This window comes from Malania oleifera, chromosome 7 (assembly GCF_029873635.1).
Source record: "Malania oleifera isolate guangnan ecotype guangnan chromosome 7, ASM2987363v1, whole genome shotgun sequence".
NCBI lineage: Eukaryota > Viridiplantae > Streptophyta > Magnoliopsida > Santalales > Ximeniaceae > Malania > Malania oleifera.
Genome location: NC_080423.1, coordinates 17,224,091 through 17,243,757, shown reverse-complemented (window position 1 = coordinate 17,243,757; position 19,667 = coordinate 17,224,091). Strand labels below are relative to the sequence as shown.

At 34.8% G+C, this 19,667-nt stretch overlaps 1 protein-coding gene across 2 annotated transcripts in view; it reads left to right on the top strand.

The window, feature by feature from the left end:
* Positions 1-15,680, top strand: part of LOC131160497 (uncharacterized) — a 90,912-nt gene extending 75,232 nt beyond the window's left edge. For both annotated transcript variants that reach the window (XM_058116260.1, XM_058116261.1), the window contains 7 exons: positions 10,400-10,516; positions 10,592-10,713; positions 10,795-11,533; positions 11,655-11,909; positions 13,524-13,706; positions 13,991-14,332; positions 14,673-15,680. In XM_058116260.1, coding sequence (XP_057972243.1) covers positions 10,400-10,516; positions 10,592-10,713; positions 10,795-11,533; positions 11,655-11,909; positions 13,524-13,706; positions 13,991-14,332; positions 14,673-15,422 — 2,508 coding nt within the window. In that variant the 3' untranslated portion in view covers positions 15,423-15,680. The remainder of the gene's footprint in view (positions 1-10,399; positions 10,517-10,591; positions 10,714-10,794; positions 11,534-11,654; positions 11,910-13,523; positions 13,707-13,990; positions 14,333-14,672) is intronic.
* Positions 15,681-19,667: the final 3,987 nt, after the last annotated feature.

Here is a 19,667-nt window from a genome sequence, read left to right as displayed (position 1 = left end):
AATCCATGAATTGTTTTGTAACATTCTTTCCTTTATTATCTTTTACATATGAAGACAAGAAAGACAATTGGTGGAGGATATGAGGCTGGTTGACTTTACTAATTTGAGTATCTGTCTCCTCCTAGTGCTTGCACTATTCCTTCTCCATCACTTCAAATCCATTTGAGTATCTAGTCTTGTGTGTGAGTCTTGTTAGTTGGGAAGGCTTAATAAACAGATAGAAAGCACTTTCATGTGAGTACATTCTGACTTTTGGGGCCCTAGTCTAGTTGTGTCAGATTTGGGTTTCTAGCATTTTGTCATTGTTGTCGATGATTACTCAAGCATATACCTAGCAATATGGATAAAAATCTGTTAATCTGAATTGAATCCAATCCACCTTGCCAACTTATATATGATCTGCATGTTAAACGAGTTAAATATGATTTTAAAACTAAAGGGGCCTGGTCAATTATATTCAGTAGCTATTCACTTGATCCGTTAAGAAAAAGCCTTATACAATTTAGCCTATTTACCTAGCCCAACTGGCAACCATCCAAGGGACCAAGTGCCAACTTGTGAAGGCTGTGAAGCATGAAGGCCCTGAACTCTAAAGGCCCAGAACCCACCAAAACCTTGAAATTCTTATTAATCTCCAGATTGCTGCCTTCACTGAAAATTACAATTCAATTCTTAAAATCTAAAAAGTAGCAAGTTAGAAAGTAAAAGCCCAAAAACTAAAATCAAATTATCAGACATTCATTCTCCGGTCATCATACTTCATAGCCATAACATGAGATTACCAGACACCTATGAACAGGATAGAAATCATGGCACTTGCACCACCGCCAGAAATTCGGCAGCAATAATCACCAATTGATCCAATCCCAACTCTCGGCAATTCACATCCATCAACCACGCAATGCAGCGGCATGGCCCACGCAATCAGCCAATCATTACTTGAATGCACAATTACGAAATAATTAAATTATTAGAAATGTTTTTACTTTTGCAATTGGTTATTAAATGTTTTCCAATTTACCAAGATATAAATTAAAACACAACTTTAGTTATTATGCCTATGGTTTTGCTTGCATGAACACACAATTATGAAATTATTAAAATCACTAGAAATGTTTTTACTTTTGCAATTGGTTAATAAATGTTTTACAATTACCAAATTATGAACTTGAAAACTATTTTAGATATTATGTTATGAAATAAATTACAAATCAAATGGTTAAAAAAAAAATTATTGTTAGGAATGGTTGAATATTCATAATCTGCTTTGGATTATCTGATCAAAATCGCCATCAATCCGTCACTTAATTGAGTTGGATATTGATTGTAATTTTTCCATCCGGTTATCCTCCTAATGTGCCACAGATTCCTATCTGCTTTGCCAAATCTACTCAAGAATGAATTGAATTTATTTAAAGGATTGTTTTGAGTTATTTCATATAATTTTTTGCCTTTTGTTCAAAGAAAAACCTCAATTTGATTGACATGTCTGGATACTTTCTAGTGATAATGCTAATGAATATGATTCACTACCTATACGTTTGTTATGATTCATCAATCATCTTGCGACCAGACTCAACAAAATTCTGTTATGATTCACCAATCATCTTCTGCCTGCACTCCACAACAAAATGGAGTTGCGACGAGAAAAAATGGATATATCCTTGAAGTGGCTCGTACCTTACCATATCAACTGAATGTCCCTAAAGGTTTTTTGAGTTATGTCTTGCTCACCACATGCCTTATTATCTAATTCATCAATCATCTTGTGAACGGACTCAACAAAATTCTGTTATGATTCACCAATCATCTTCTGCCCACACTAAACAGCAAAATGGAGTTGCAACGAGAAAAAAATAGATATATCCTTGAAGTGGCTCATACTTACTATATCAAATGAATGTCCCTAAAGGTTTTTTGGAGTTTTTTCTTGCTCACCACAGGCCTTATTATCAATAGAATGCCATCCTGTGCTTTTGGTGGTGAAATATCATATTCTGTTGATCTGTTCTCTTCCTGATTGCTCCTTTATGCCCATTACCTCCCTGTATATTTGAGTGTGTCCTTTGCCCATCAATTAACTCCAAGTGTGCATAAGTTGGATCCTCATTCTATCACATGTATTTTTGTTGGTTACTCATTTACTCAAAAGAGATATTGCTGCTATGGTCCTACCTGCGGTCGTTTTCTTGTTTTTGATATTACCACCTTTGAATTTACGCCACACTATTGATATTCCTTTTCCTATTGAACTTGATGAGCCCCTTCCTCTGCTCAGCCTTCCAGGTTTTGGCCTATTATCTCTGTTTAGTCATCCTTCCACATCTTCTCTAGTTTGGGTCCTTCTAGTCACTTCCATCATCCTAATTGGCTAATTTGCATGTGTACACATAACAGCAACTCAAGAGAGGAGAGCTGCCTCCAGCTTCCCCCACTATGCCTTTAGTTTCCTCATCTACTAGAGTTTCCCAAGATGTTGATCTTCTTGTTGCTATTTAGAAAGGTAAATGCACATGGTTCCAGCTTACAATCTCCAATTTTGTTTGCTGTTTTTTGTTGTCGCGTTCACATTACTGTCTATCCACTACTATTCCTAATAGATCTTTTTGTAAAGCCTCATCTCATTCTAGATGGATGACTACAATGGTTGAATAGATGCATGTGTTACAAGATAATTACACTTTGGAACTTGCACCTCTTCTTGTGGAGTCTTGATGATGGGTGTATACCATGAAGGTCAATCCTAATGATTCCATGGCTCATCTAAAGGCTTGTTTTGTTGCTAAAGGATGTACTCAAATGTACTATTTGGATTACTATGACACATTCTCCCCGGTTGCCAAACTTTCCAGAGTTATGTATTCATCTCCTTGCCCATGAGTCATTGGCCTTTGCTTGATTTAGATGTGAATAATATCATCCTCCACTATGTTATCTAAAGAAAAAGAACGCTTCATACACAGTTATCTTCAGGAGGAGGTCTATATGGAGCAACCACCTAAATTTTTTGCTCAAGGGGAAACATTGGTGTGTCATCTAAAGAAATTCATAAATGATCTAAATAAATCTCAAACTAGGAAACACAAACACTCTCAATATGCCAAAGTGCAGTATCTTACACATGGTAGACACAAACACGACTTCATGCATGCCTGACACTTGTTAGAAATTAATTTCAGATGTTTCTTTTTTCAAACATATCTTGACTACTAGAGCAGTGTTGACATGCCCAAGACACTTTTGCAGCAAAAATGCTGCAATTTGATTCCTTTGGTACCTCTATACAAAACCAAAAAAAAAAAAGGAAAGGGAGGAGGCAAAATTCAAGACTAGAGATTTGCCCAAGATTCGGAGCCCTAGCGCAAGCTCAGCCAACTAATCTCCATCCTTTCCTGTCAAACCTCCTAGCCTCCTTCACCAGGGTTGAGACATCCATTCCCTTTCCAAGTTCAAATTGTGCTTTGCCCCTACTTAGCTTTTGTTGAAGCCTCAAAGGCTGATGAAACTTTTAATCTTCTTATGTTAGGGCTTTTCTTGCTTCGTTCTTGGTCATCAACTTTTAAGCTTGCACTCTCACTGTAGTAGTTGAAGGAAGAAGTGCTTTGCATGGTGGATGTGAGTGTGTGTGTGAGAGAGAGATAAAGAGAGAGGTGGGTTTGGGTTTTGATGGAGAGGGTAGTTGGTGATGAGGAAGGCAATAAATAAAGGTCGGTATTTTGGATGCAAATGTGTGGGTTTTGAATGGGGTTTTTTCTAGTTCTGTGTGTCTGTATGTGTGTGGCACGTGGAGTAAAGTAGTGGAGGTATATGAGGAGATTGGGTTTTGGCATATTTGAGAATGGAGAGGACAAGGGAAAGCAGTAAAAAAAATTTTCATTTTCGGTCTTTATTTTAAAAAAAAAAAATTGATGGGTGAATTTATGATAAGTTGCATGAATGATGCCTATATTTCATTTAAAATTAAAATTACCTCAATAATTGCAATCTAAAAGGAAAAATATGCGTATATATATATATATATATATATATATATATATCAATTAATGCATCTTAGTCGTTGATATCAATTAACGTATCCTGATCGTATCATAATGTGTCCTCATTTTTTTTCAAAATCATCATATTGCTGTGTTGGTATCATGTCATCAAGATCTTAAATTTCGATTTCGATTCAAATTTCAAAGCACAAAAGTATGGAAATTTCGACGAAAATTTCGATTTCAATGTCGATTTCGATTTCAATTTGAAAAAATAATGGAAATTCGTAATAAAAAATGAAATTCTTTGTGAAACTTTAGAAATGGTTAGCAAACATATTAATATAAGTTTAGGACTAATATATTACAAATTAAATACATCTATGTTTTGTATGAGGTGGAAAAGTTGTAAAATAGTATGTGTATCGAACATATTTGTAAGATAATTTACATTAAATATATTCAATTAATACCAATGAAATTCATAAATCATTTAAATATTATTTATTGTACAAATAATGATAATATAGATATAGACATGAATGGTTAAATAAAATGTTATTGTAAATTTATTTTTTCATATAATTTCAAAAACACTTATAATAATCTTTTGTTTTGACAAAATAAATAAAATAAATTAAGATAGAAATTTCACTTCACTACTAAAATTATCATTTGAATTCTGACGAAATTTCATCGTATGGTTAAAATTTCGACTAGTTTCGCTAAAATTTCAAGATTTCGATAAATTTCGAATGATTCATTGAGATTTCGATGAAAATTATGCAAGACAAAAATCGACTGCCATTTAGATTTTGAGGGTGACAGAAGTCGAAAATTTCAACAATTTCGTGGAAATTTAAGACCATGCATGTCATTCGCATCCCATGTCAATATTGGTGCTTCCTAGCTCCCAAAGCATCTTTGGTAGGTTAAGTGCGGTTGTGCTTCAGTTTAGACTTCAACAAATGTATGGTAGATCACTCTGTGTTCTATTGCCATATTTTTTGTCCCTTGTATGATTTGGCTGATTGTGTATACAAATGACATTGTAATTACTAGTAATGATGATTAGGTTATTCAGAGTATGAAGCAGTTTCTCCAGACAAAGTTTTAAACTAAAGATTTGTGTTTGTTAAACTACTTGGTTATAGAAGTATTAAAATAGCCTTGTCACAAAGGAGGTATGTTCTAGATCTTTTAGATGAGACTGAGTTGTTGGGATCCAGATTTGCTAATGCACCTATGGGTCCTAACAGCAAATTAATACAAGATTAGGCTGATTTGTTGGTTGACCCTAGACCTAGGCCTTGAATTAAGGTGCACTATTGTCATATAATATTCATGATAAATATATTCAGTTAGTGTAAGTTAAATTCATAAATTTGTTTAATATTGTTTATTTTAAATACAGATTTGGACATAAATAGTCAAATAAAATGTTGTACCTAATATATAAGTTTAAATTTTCACACAATTTAAAAAGTTTGAATGCTATTCATATCCTTGTTGTAATAATCTTTGGTTTCGAAAAAAAAAAAAGATTAATTAAGAGAGAAATCCCAATTTGGGTTTTCAACGAGTTTCAAGATTTCATTTAATTTTGAATGATTGGTGGAAATTTCAATGGAAATTTTGCAAGGCGAAAGTTGAATGCCATTTCGATTTCGAGGGTGGTAGAAATCAGAAATTTCGACAATTTCATGGAAATTTAAGACCGTGCTTTAACGATATCAAAGAATTTTTGGGAAGTTAAATTACCTTAAAATCACATAAGTAGACATTTGCAAGATGTGTAATGAGCCAGGTCCTAAATTCTACCCGATGTTTTAAAAGGCGAAGGCGTAAGGCGTGGCATTTTAACCCTTACGAGGCGAGGCATAACCCTTAAGGCGTTGGGGTGTAAGCCTTTTGAGAATTTGTTTCTAAAATAAAAATATATAAATAAATATATGTATTGTAAAAATAAATAAAAAATTAAGAAAACCACAAATATAATGTAAAAAAGAAAAATTAGATATACTTTGCAAACTACGTGTTGGTCATTCAAACATTGCTAACTTGAGTACATGACTTAAATCATGACGAGATAGCTATACTATTATTAAGTTCAAACTATTTTCATGATCTAAGATACAACTCTCAATTATTTTGGAAAGCTTGAGGTTCAAGAATTTGAAAAATCAACTCATATTATTACATTGCTTTTATATAAACATGTAGTTAAAATTTTCTAACCAACTCTAACTTGAGAATCACACCCCCAAAATGCGTAAGCCTCAACTAAAAAGGCACCAAAGGCGTGCCTTTTGTAAAAATGCGTAAGCCTTAGCAAGTAATGTGTTAGCCTTTTTGGAGTTCGGTATTTTAGATTGAGCCTCAAGGCATTTTAGGTATGCCTTGCCTTTAGGCGAGCCTCAATTGAGCCTTTTAAAACAGATTCTACCTATATGAGCCATTGGGATGTTATGCACATCTTGCAATACCTCAAAGGTGCATACCTCAAAGGTACAGGTCTCTTGTACTTGGACTGGGTCACACGCATATTAAGGGTTCACCCTGGGAGGAGATGGGCAGTGTGTGTTTGTTGGTGATAATCTAGTATCCTAGGAGAGTAAGAAACAAACAATTGTCACCTGACCAAGTGCTGAGTGAAATATGGGTGGAACATACTACTTGGAAATGGTTTGCACATGTTGGAAGAAGTTGCGTTTTTATAGGCTCAGCCGATGGAATTTATGTATGATTATTCCATGAGAGAACAAAGCATATTGAAGTTTACTGTCATTTTTTTGGGAGAAACTTGTGCAGAAGCTCAACCACTCAAAGTGAAGCTCGAAGACCAACTTTATGATCTTTTCACTAAGCTTTAGGGGGTGCTTGGGTTAAATCAATTTGTTACAAGCTAGGAGCATAATCTGTGCTCCAGCTTGAGGGGAAATGTTATTGGCTTTTGGTTTTTTAGTAATATTACATATGCTAGTAACTAAGAGTAGAGTTAGAGAGGGTATTAGATGTACTTAGCTATATTATAAATAGAGAGGGACACCTATTGCTATGATTAGGTCTTCCAATTTACACAGCACTTCTAGCACTTGCATCTCTTCTTCTCTTCTTGCCTTTTCTCTCTCTCTCTCTCTCTCTCTCTCTCTCAGACACATGTTTGTGTAACACACACAGATGGCATTTGATTTATTTATTTAATATTGATAAAATTTCATTCATATAAATAATAAATTACATGCAACAACAACAACAGTAAAACCATAACTCCCACAATATGAGGGTCAGCTAAATGCCGCACAAAATAGAGGAACATCCACTAAATGTTGCAATGTTGTCAATCATTTCTTCATACCTTAGTTCAAGTTATTTTTACATCTGCCCCTTGCCCTCATACAAACTCTAAAAGACCAATCAAATCCATTTTTCCTCACTACCACAGTTTCTAGTTTACATTACAAGTGCCCAAACATCATACCCACTCTTCTTATCTTCGTCGAGTACTACTCCAGCTCACAATCGTTATGTTCATCTCCTCCTATTTTTTTTTTTTTTTTGGGTGGACCAAGATATTCATTTTCTATTTTGTCTTAGAGTTATATCACTCATTAAATCTTAATTCTATATATATTTGTATCTCTCTCTCTCTGCATGTGGATGCATGCCCTCGTTAACGTATGCGTTAATTAAATAAATTACTATTCAGAGTCTTGGACAGTCATCCTAGAAATTTTATGCAGCAGTAGTTTTTATTGTGCTAGTTATTTTAGTAATGCCATTTATTAGCAAAGGTTGTTTTCCATATGCCCACTAGCACAAAATTTTTGCACCCTACAGGCTACACCACATATTTTTCATGTAAAACTGTTAAGAGGAGCAAAATTTGGAATTTTTTATTTTGTTTCTAGATGATTCAAAATCATCTATTGTAATATTTTATTTAAAATTACCTTAATTATTATGTGTTTATGATGTTGCTTTAATCAAAATCGAATTTTCCATAAATTGAGACCCTCAAAACTTCCATTGGAATCAAAATTTCCTTGGTTATAATGTAAGAACCTAACACCATCTCTATAAAATATCTCATGTATATCATAGATTCACAATGACTATCAAACCCTTACTCACACTCACTAAGATACAATAATAACGCTACATAACCAGTGACAATGCTAAAAATTGTGATCTTGATAGGAGAATATTGCAGATTAGAAAATGCTTCAAGGCACGTTACAATGTCGTTTTCCTTAAAACATTATTTGCCCCAACCAGATCGGTGTATATTGAGTCTGTAAGAAAGAGAAGGAGAGAATGATGAATTTTTTGTATTTTTCGTGGAGTTAATTCTATCTTTAAATAGACAGAATTATGCCTTTTTCGAAAGGTTGCATCTATTCAAATCGCGAAACAGATTCAACCTAGTCGCACCAGGCGTCGACCTAGTCGTGCCAGGTGTCAACCTAGTCACGCCCTGGTTGAGACATCCTGGAAAATCAATTATTCATTCATGTTTAGTCGATGGTACCTTCGACCAAGTCGCACATGGTGTCCTGGTCGTGCCACTTAATCTCCTAGTCGCGTCATTTGATCTTAAAAAATATAAGATTAATTTTAAGTCATCCAATCATGATAAACGGTCACAATCTCGCAACGATGCAAGCGCACAAAGTGTTAAGTGTTTGTGCGCAAACTAAATGCCCCACTAGTGCCCTACAGCCCACGCCGCGCGTGTGCATGTGTGTGTGCGGATGGTGCTTTGCACTAGAGTACACACTAGCACTTTCTCTTAACCAACTTTAATAGATTATTCCACCCATGGTCTTAAATTTCCATGAAATTGTCGAAATTTCCGATTTCCGTCACCCTCGAAATCGAAATGGCAATTGATTTCCGTCTTGCATAATTTTTGTCGAAATCTCAACGAATCATCCGAAATTTGGCGAAACTTGTCGGAATTTTAACTATACGATGAAATTTCGTCAGAATTCAAATGATAAATTTAGGAGTGAAGTGAAATTACTATCTTAATTTATTTTATTTATTTTGTCAAAACAAAAGATTATTGCAAGTGCTTTTGAAATTATATGAAAAAATAAACTTACAATAACATTTTATTTAACCATTCATGTCTATATATATATTATCATTATTTGTACAATAAATAATATTTAAATAATTTATGAATTTCATTTGTATTAACTGAATATATTTAATGTACATTATCTTACAAATATGTTTGATACACATATTATTTTACAACTTTTCTACCTCATACAAAACATAGATGTATTTAATTTGTCATATATTAGTCCTAAAACTTATATTAACATGTTTGCTAATCATTTCCAAAGTTTCACCAAGAATTTCATTCTTTATTACGAATTTCCGTTATTTTTTCAAATCGAAATCGAAATTTCCGTACTTTCGAGCTTCGAAATTTGAATCGAAATCGAAATTTAAGACCTTGATTCCACCTTATCATTTATTAATGACTTTTCCTTTTCCACTCTTTCCAATGTGGGACAAACCCACATAGCTTTAAATGCTTATTTTAGAAAATATTTCAACAATCTTATGCTTTTCACCTTTTTCTATAGTCATAGACACATCACTCAAATGGAAAACTCAGATTAGAAGAGGGGGAAAATAATAATAATTGAAAAATAAGAGGTTTGCCTCAAAGAGACCTCATGCCTTATTGTGCCTCATGCATGTTGCCTCACCTCAACCTTTATGGGACACCAGGGCCATCACCTCTTTGCACCTCATGCCTTTAACACCAATGATATGGACATCTGATTGTTGAGGGTTTTACAGTTGTTGACTGAGAAGGATCCTCATGTGATTGTCAATCAACGACTGGATATTATACCTTCCTTGAAGACAATCTTATTCTGCATGCATTCCATGCATTGTGGATTACATTTTTTAAGCAGTGTAAATGGGCTGCAGGGGCTTTGAGAGTGGTGTGTGCTGGTCAAGAGTATAACAGTCATTTTGTTACTTTCCTTTTAATATAAACAGAAACTAACTGTTAGAAACTCTATTATGACCTATGAGCTCTGATCAAAATCTCTCTCTCTGTCTCTCTCCCCCTCCAATCCTCAAAATCATAGGTGAGCCTAATAGCTATACTGAATCAATTTACATTGCAAAGGTACATATGATTACTGATCAGAGAGTACAAAAACCAAACTTATGATTGATATGAAAAATTGAACATATCAAAGCATTAGTTGAAACCAAATCTGAGTAATGATGGTAATTATCCTCTGTGCAATATATTTCATTCATAACATTATCTGCTCATTTATTCATCTAAATTTCAAACTCATGGCAAGTGTTTTTTTTTTTTTTCAGCATTTGATGTGGTTTTTTCATTGAGGTTTCACTGCCAACTCTTTTTCTACTTTTAGGCTGAATCCATGGTAGCAGAGTGGAAGGAGTTTCTTTGGGATGTTCCAGAAGAAAGGGTTGCTGTATGGGGCCACTGCCAGACATTATTTGTCAGATATTCCTTCCCTCCACTGCAGGTATGTTAATATCAATATAGCATTAGCTTTTCATTCTGTACATTACAATTTGATCTGCTGTCACTTTGCTTTCAGGCTGGATTGTTTTTCTTGAAACATGCAGAAGCTGTGGAAAAGGATCTTCCTGCAAGAGAGCTCCATGAGTTGTTGCTGCTTTCTCTACAGTGGTTAAGTGGGATGATATCATTCTCCAATCCGTAAGTAATTTTCCCCAATTGCTATAGTGCCATTTTTACATCATTTTAAAAATTGTCTTCAGTAAACTTGGGTGAATTCAGTGTCTATCCCCTGCATCTTCTACGAGAAATTGAGACTAGAGTCTGGCTCTTGGCGGTAGAATCAGAAGCTCAGGTGAAGAGTGAAGTCGACTTCAGTTTCACCAGTACCATCCGGGATCCTGTGATCAGGAATGGCTCCAATATAATAGACCGAACTGCCAGCATTATAGCAAAAATGGACAATCATATAAACATGGTTAGGAATAGGAGTACAGAGAAAAATGAAGCAAGGGAAAATAACCAAACACATACCAGGAATCCTCATGTTCTTGATGCCAGCTCTTCAGCCTCAACAGGAGCAATTGCAAAGGCAAAACGAAGGGCTAAAGGCTATGTGCCATCAAGACGGTCATTAATGGACACAGTGGATAGCAGCGCTGATCCTGAAGATGGTTCCAACCTTCTCAACTTCAGAAATGACTCTCCATCACAAGATGAGAACTTTAAAGTAGAAACATCTTTTTCAGGTTGGGAGGAAAGGGTTGGTCCTGCTGAACTGGAAAGAGCTGTTCTTTCTTTGTTGGAGTTTGGACAAATAACAGCTTCCAAGCAGCTGCAATACAAGCTATCTCCAGCACACATGCCTTCCGAATTTATACTTGTCGATGCTGCCTTAAAACTTGCAACTATCTCTACTCTTAATAATGGGGTGCCAATATCCCTGCTCGGTGAGGAGGTTCGTTCGGTTATGCAGTCATACAATATACCAATGGCTTCGCATATGGTTGACCCATTACAGGTACTATCTAGTCTCTTCTTCTTCTTTTTTATTTCTTTCATGATTATTCCTCAATAGTTGCTGGTGTCAATCCAACTTTTCACTATTAATGGTAATTTACAAAATTACAATGCAACCACAGATTTTGGAGAGTTTATCAACCATTTTAACTGAAGGCAGTGGACGAGGACTCTGTAAAAAAATAATAGCAGTCGTGAAAGCTGCAAATGTGTTGGGTCTTTCATTTTCAGAGGCATTTGAGAAGCCACCAATTGAAGTGCTCCGGCTTCTTTCCCTTAAAGCACAAGATTCATTTGAGGAAGCAAATCTCCTTGTACAAACTCATTCTATGGCAGCAGCTAGTATTGCTCAAATTCTTGCAGAATCTTTTCTAAAGGTGGGTGGTTTGGTGTCAGATTTTTCTGCTATTTTGATGCTAGAGTATGTATTTTAATATACTGCCATCTGCTTAGGGTGGAAAATTGGGGCTTTTGTCAGACAGGAAGTGGCTATGAGACATGGTTTTAAACCCCAAACTAGTGATCAACCTAGTAAAGCCACTGGATCAGTGAGACTGATGAGACTGTTGGGTCAGACATGACATATGCAAGACACTACAAACAGAGTCTTAAATGTCCACAAAATTATCAAAATTTCTGTCAAGATTTCTGCCTCCCACCACCTTTGAAATCAAAACAGCAACCAATTCACATTTTACAAATTTTCCACCCAAATTTATCAAAACATTGAAATTTTGAGGAAATTTCTCGAAATATTGACTATGAAACAAGAACTTCTTGAAGTTAATTTGAGATTCATAAATCAAAATTGAAATTTCTGTCTTAATGAATCTTCTTTTTTATTAAAAATAAAGATTACTAAAAGAATGTTATGAATGATATCTTTCAAACTTCTGAAATTTTATGCAAAATTGAACTTGGATATTAGCTGCAACATTTTTTTGACTTTTTTATGTCAAAATCAGTTATGTCTGCATAACTAATATTTGATTGATTTGTTTTTATTTATATTAATTGAGTATGAACATGTTTAACATGGTTATTACATCACAGTTATTGTACCTTACCGCATTCTTCTCATTGATGTGCTTTATTCATAACATTTTAGTCCTAGATCTTGCATTATTATGTTTATCAACAATTTGTAAAGTTCCATACAAATTCTATGATTTACTTTTGATTTCCATCTTTTTCTTTAAAATTGAACTCAAAATCTACATTGAAATTATCATAAAAATTTTGGGGTTTTGCAGCCTTGAAACTTTTAGCTGAAAACTAAACTATATATTTTCACAAGTGAAGCTTCACGTCACTTAACCATATGTGTGTGCACATAAACACACATATGACCATGTGATCATTCGACAAAAAAATGGAGCCAAAAAAACAATTCAGGTTAGACAGCTAGAATCATTTTTGTACTGTTTTCTCATTATCCTATATATTTGTATTACATTATGATTACTTTTATGAGAAACAAATATTAGAAAATCATGAAAGAAACAGTTTGATAATTAAAACTTAATTAAGAGTAGAACAGTGAATTTGACCTAAAAAGCTGCTGTTGGATCATAATTTAAATATATGCCCATGTGTAGTATTGTTTTCTAAATTTTTCTATAGTTTAAAGTTGAAATCAAAGGTCAAAAAAGGGTAAAATGGAGGGGGAAGGATACATAGAGGATAAAAAGATTTTTTTTAAACTGAATGTCCTTTGTTTTAGTTATGTATGTGTGCATATCATTGTAATTTTTACGAGAGGCACATATATACTGCAAGACCAAGTGCAGAAAGCCTCTCAGATCTTCGTTTAGGACCAGAAGATCAAATCCAATCTGTTTGGTTTGGACTATGTAAGCTCTTTCAAGTCAGATGAGGATATCAACTTAATGAATCTGTTTTGATCAGATAAAAGGAGTGATTACATTTGTCAGTTGTGTCCATGCCCAATATATATATATTTTTTTTTATGTTTTACTCTTGTGTTTTAGGGTTTATTGGCTGCACATCGCGGGGGATACATGGATTCCCAGAAGGAGGAAGGTCCTGCTCCCTTGTTGTGGAGATTTTCGGACTTCTTGAAGTGGGCAGGTCTTTGCCCTTCTGAACCAGAAATCGGCCATGCATTGATGCGTTTAGTGATTACTGGACAAGAAATACCTCATGCCTGTGAGGTTTGTTGTAGTTTCTGTTGTTTTCTTTATTTTACTGCAAGGAAATTATCCACATGCCAAACATGATTTGATAAGGCTGTAGTGCATTGTTAAATGCTTTTCCCTCAATGTATTTATTGAATAATTAGATCAACTATTTTTAATCTCAGCTTTGATTTTCTTTTTCATTTCTTTATTCTTCTTCTTCTTCTTCGTCCTTTTTTTTGCATTCTACTGCTTGCATTGTTTGTTGGTGTATTCATCAAATTTTGATGAGCTGAACAAATTTTGAAATTATATTTCAGGTTGAGCTCCTCATCCTGTCTCACCACTTCTATAAATCATCAGCTTGCCTCGATGGAGTTGATGTTCTTGTAGCCCTAGCAGCAACTAGGGTGGAAGCTTATGTGTCTGAGGGTGATTTTGGATGTTTAGCTCGTCTTATAACTGGAGTTGGAAATTTTCATGCCCTCAATTTCATTCTTGGCATTCTTATCGAAAATGGACAGCTGGATCTTCTTCTTCAAAAATATTCAACTGCAGCAGACACTAACACAGGCACTGCAGAAGCTGTTAGAGGATTTCGAATTGCTGTTCTAACATCACTCAAGCATTATAATCCAAATGATCTTGATGCATTTGCTATGGTCCGTATGTGCAACCTTAACTGTCCTAACATTGAGGTTGAACAAATTTGCATGATGTTTAAAAATGACACCTCATTAAAGATCATACTAGGTGGAAAGACTGCCGCAATACTAGGCAAATGGCTACATCAAAGCAAGTCTAATCTAGCTGAATACAAATTGATATAGATGCTATTTAATGTATAAGACCTGATGGAGAGTCATGAGTTATCGTTCCAGTTTGGTGTGGATAGTAGGTTTTACGTGCACACATTTAAATTTGCATCCACATTATCGATTTAACTTGGATAAAACTAGCTGCACAATGCTTTTTTTTTTTACAGTGCATTCTTCTTTACAGGTCTATAACCACTTTGACATGAAGCATGAAACAGCTGCTCTTCTGGAGTCACGAGCTGAACAGTCTTCTCGACATTGGTTCCTCTGCAATGACAAGGACCAGAATGAAGACCTACTGGAATCCATGCGTTATTACATTGAAGCAGCTGAAGTTCACTCCTCTATTGATGCTGGCAACAAAACACGCACTGCTTGTGCTCAAGCTTCTCTTGTTTCTCTTCAAATTCGAATGCCAGATTTTCAATGGCTCAGTCTATCTGAAACCAATGCCAGGAGGGCCCTAGTTGAGCAGTCCCGCTTCCAGGAAGCCCTGATTGTTGCAGAAGCATATGATCTAAATTGGCCTAGTGAGTGGGCCCTAGTGCTTTGGAATCAAATGCTCAAACCAGAATTAACGGAACAGTTTATGGCTGAATTTGTGGCTGTGCTTCCTCTCCAACCTACAATGCTTCTTGATCTTTCAAAATTCTATAGGGCTGAAGTTGCTGCCAGGGGTGATCAGTCACAATTCTCAGTGTGGCTCACTGGTGGGGGATTGCCCGCAGAATGGGCAAAATATTTAGGTAGGTCATTTAGATGTTTATTGAAGCGGACTAGAGATTTGAGGTTGCGATTGCAAGTTGCTACAATGGCAACTGGATTTAGCGATGTCATTGATGCATGCATGAAGGCATTGGATAAGGTTCCCGACACCGCTGGGCCCCTTGTGCTGAGGAAAGGACATGGTGGAGCCTACCTTCCCCTGATGTGAAAAAATGTGTATTATTATTGAACGGAAAATAATTTTATGATCATAATAATGAATTTTGATGATGATACATATGTGGATTTGTTACATTCTGGTTATAGCTGGGCTGCAGGACGGAAAAATTGGACGATAGTTGTGATGCTGTTCATTTTTTTCTTCGTCTCCAAATCTTAAATGGGTCAGAATCATGAAGCTGTGGTTTAAAGAAACTAGCAATGTACACTTCACCATCAATAATACAATGGTACTTGATTTGTTCCATCCTAATGTTTTGTTGTCTTGATTCTTTTTATTTTGGCACTCTTTCTTCATATGCCCTTTTCTATAGTTGCACTCTATCCAATAATGCGGTCCTTAGAGTAACTAAAGTTCATAATGAGACAATTGTAACTATTCGACAGTGTACAAAACAAAGTCACCTATCATCTTTTAACATCATCACTGGAAAGCATTTAAGTGATCTGAGACTTTGGCCCCTTCACTCTTCAAGGATTTCCTCTTTTGGAAAAGTTTATGGGAGAGAAATTTAGCTTGATACAAGCTTTCCAATTTTTTTCACAAATTAGCAGCTATCTTCTCAGGATTGTAGAAATTGCTCTCATGTCCATTTCTTCTTAATTATCATCAACATCTTTGTCAGCTTTTTCTTCTAAGTAAAGCTTTGTGTTGCCTAAGTTGAACGAATACTTCATGGACCTTCAACTTTCAAAGTTTAAATTTCTTTTTGCCATCAAATTTATCCACCTTAAACCAATTGCTTGTAACTTTTTCAATCTTTTTCTTTCAAGTGATTTGTCAACTCCTTATAAATAAAAATGGCAACTTTGATACCACTTTGTGGGGTCACAAGGATCACCCACACCGCAATTAGTAAAAAGAATGAAATTGTAAGAAATAAACGGAGAAAAAAGTTTACATGGCTCACTGGTTTACATCAGGCAATCTAAAAAGAATTTAATTAGTATCAAGGTTCAAAGAAAATACAGTCAGAGAGTACTCAACAATTATGAAAAATCACAATCATTTTTTAACCCAAAAAAGGGTACTTCTGTGTATGAGGAAGAACCTAAGACGAATCCCTTTTACAAGGAGTCAACCAAGCACCAAGTTGTAAAAAGCCAATCAAGCATGCCTTTGAAAAGACATGACATGCATCTACTAAGAGCATTAATTAACTAGCCTTGAAACAAGTTTGGCATGAAAACAAACACTTATACCCCCATGCAATATTAATCAACTTCTAACACCTTTCTTCCTCCATTTTTATTTTTATTCTATTTTATAATTTGTATTAATTGGGTTCCATCGCATGTACAGAATCAACCCAACAATATATATTAATAAATATATATACACACATACAAGCATATCTCGTGCACAGACAGACATCTAATTGTTGTATTACGCTATTACATAATGCACCTACTTGAAACAAAGTTGGCCACACTCCTACGTGCATTATGTAATATTGTTTTAATTAGATGCCTGCGATACAAATATGCTTGTGTGTGTATGTGCGCACGCATATATATATATATATAATCATATAACAGGAAATTAAGCACTACATTATCATTTAATAAAGGAGGCTATGGAGCAGTACTACAGAAAATTTTCAAGAACCCCATGTAGAATTATGAGAGAAACAGTAGGGTGATCTTTCACAAGGAAAAGATGAAAAAATATAAATCAGCACTATGTCATATGAAACTGAGCTGGATTGATTTTTTAAAAAAGAAAAAAAAGGGAAAAAAAAAAATGAGTGTTAATTTTTTACTTGGGCTTCTCATGCCGCATGATTAGCGTCCACCTAATAATATTTGTTCTCCAATCCCTAAAATGAATACATAGGGCCTTTTATAGGCTTACAATACTTTAAAACGAAGCAATTAATTTTAGAATCTTATATAAACTAAAAGTACTATTTTTCTAAATAATATTAATACCTATAATCTAAAATTAATATATTTCTGAATGAAAATTTTCTTATAGGGGTGTTCAACTCAGATTTCTTGAGAATGTGACCTCCGAAATATTGAGAGCATTTGGCACACACATTATGTAGAAAACTTGAAACTACCCTCAATTCAGTACTATTTGTTTTCCTCAAACAGACGGTTAAATAGTTGTAAACAAGAGTTTGAAAATTTTACTGAGTTTGGTTGCGAAAATGTTAAGGATTGGGATCTTGTTTTTCCCACAAGTTTAATTTGCTTGCAATCATTTTCAAATGGCTAGAATCCACTGCATCCATTGAATTTGGGTCTCTTCTGACTATCAATAATTTTAGTAAAATGAAAGAAATATTTGAACAAATTTAGAAGCTACATGAATAGATTTCTGGGAAGATTGCGAGGCCAAGTAATCAAGAAGCATCGTGGTCAAGCCAACGAGCATTAAGAAGGTAATCTAGTTTGGGTTCACCTTGGAAAAAGGAGATATCCTCGTGGCAAATTCGAAAAGATCAAACCAAGGGTTGATTGGTGAAAATGCCTACAAAATTACCCTTCTGGTGGTTTATGATGCTACACACACTTCCAACGTTGTTGATTTATCTCCTTATCATGGTGATCATGATAGCACACGACTCAAGGACTAGGGGAGCATGACAGAAGAGTGTGGTCAACTAGTTCAAGTGAATTTGTGCTATTGGAAGGTGACTTAATTATTATGCAAATAAAGTCAATTCCTAAAGTTGTGGTCTAGTGGATTATTGACGGGTGGAGGGGACACTCAGTCACTGGTTGTGACTGAAACTCGGTGAGAATCAATTGCAAAAACAATGATGTAATTCAATCTAAAAATAAATAAATACAGAGGACTTCAAAAAACGATTCTCTCTCTCGCTCACTGGTTATTCACTCTCTCAACACCACATTCTACATTGCACACACACACATCTATTTATAACTGATTCTAAATCAAAATAATCAACGATTATGGCTGATTGGTGAGGTTGGTGGCCCCCAATCAACAGAAGCGACTGGTCGACAGTCGTCGTCAAATATTGCTGTCACCGTCAAGTTTACTCTTCAACAATTATAAGTTAATTTTGATCCCATTTTCAAAGAAGATTCTAAAGGTTAAAAACATGCGCAACATATAAAGAAAGTTGAACAGGTGCTCTTTTCAAAGAATTAAATTAGAAATCAATTGAAGTTGTCTGCAAGAAGTCACAGTTGTTTGAATTTTAAGCTTTTTATGTATTTGTTTGTATTCCCCTATATCAAAAAACATGTTAAGCTCTTCTTTAGATCCGTCTTTACAAAATTTTGTAAATTTAATCAATCTTAGCAAGGAAACATGAAGTATTATTTTTCTAAACTTGGAGAGTTATTTTAAGTCTATAAAAACATATGAGGCATGTATTAAAAAAGTAAGTAAAGTGTATGATTTGAAAGAAATTGGAGCATTACACTTTGCATTATTTCTCCTCAATTCTTCAATTCCTTTCTGAATGGCTAACTTATATAAAGTTAAATATCTTTAAGATCTATTTAGGTTAAATATTTTATTTAGAAAAAAAAAAAAGAGGAAAGGAAAAAAGATGAGGAAATTCATTTTTCACCGTATTTTCTTTCAATATTAAATTCTATTAAATGAAAATTTATTTATATAATTAAAAATTAAGAAAAATTTATTACTAACGGCTAAAATCAAAATTTTGTTCATAAATTTGGTATACATTTATATTTTTTTTCTTTTTACTTTCTTCAATAATTAATTATAAAAACATGAAATCTTTGTTGTTTTTTTCTTTCTTTAATTTTTTTCGGGTGCAAGTACACGTACATGTAATGACCAATCCCTTCTGTAATTTCTCATGGGATCATTGGAAATGTCTAAAGAATAGAAATGGGTCAGTTGGCAATACAACTAATTAACAACTTTCTGAACGCTTCATTTGGCGGGTACGATGTCGGGGCTTCTCCTCCACCACCACCCTCAATATCCCCCTTTGACCTCTCTCTCTCTCTCTCTCTCAAAATTCGCAAATCCATCCGCTATGAAGTCTCTTCCAAACTGGTCAAGAAACTCTCTCGTATCCATCCATTTACCAATACCCCTTTTTCAAATTAATTACGTAATTTTCAACCTCGGCATTTTGGTTAATTCCCATGCATGCAGGTATATACGAACGTACAACCTGCCAATCCAATCCAATCCACCCCTTCCACCGCCTCCTCCCAGCTCCTCCTTCTCAGTTCCCCGGCGTCATCATCGTCCCCTCCGGAACCGGCTCAAACC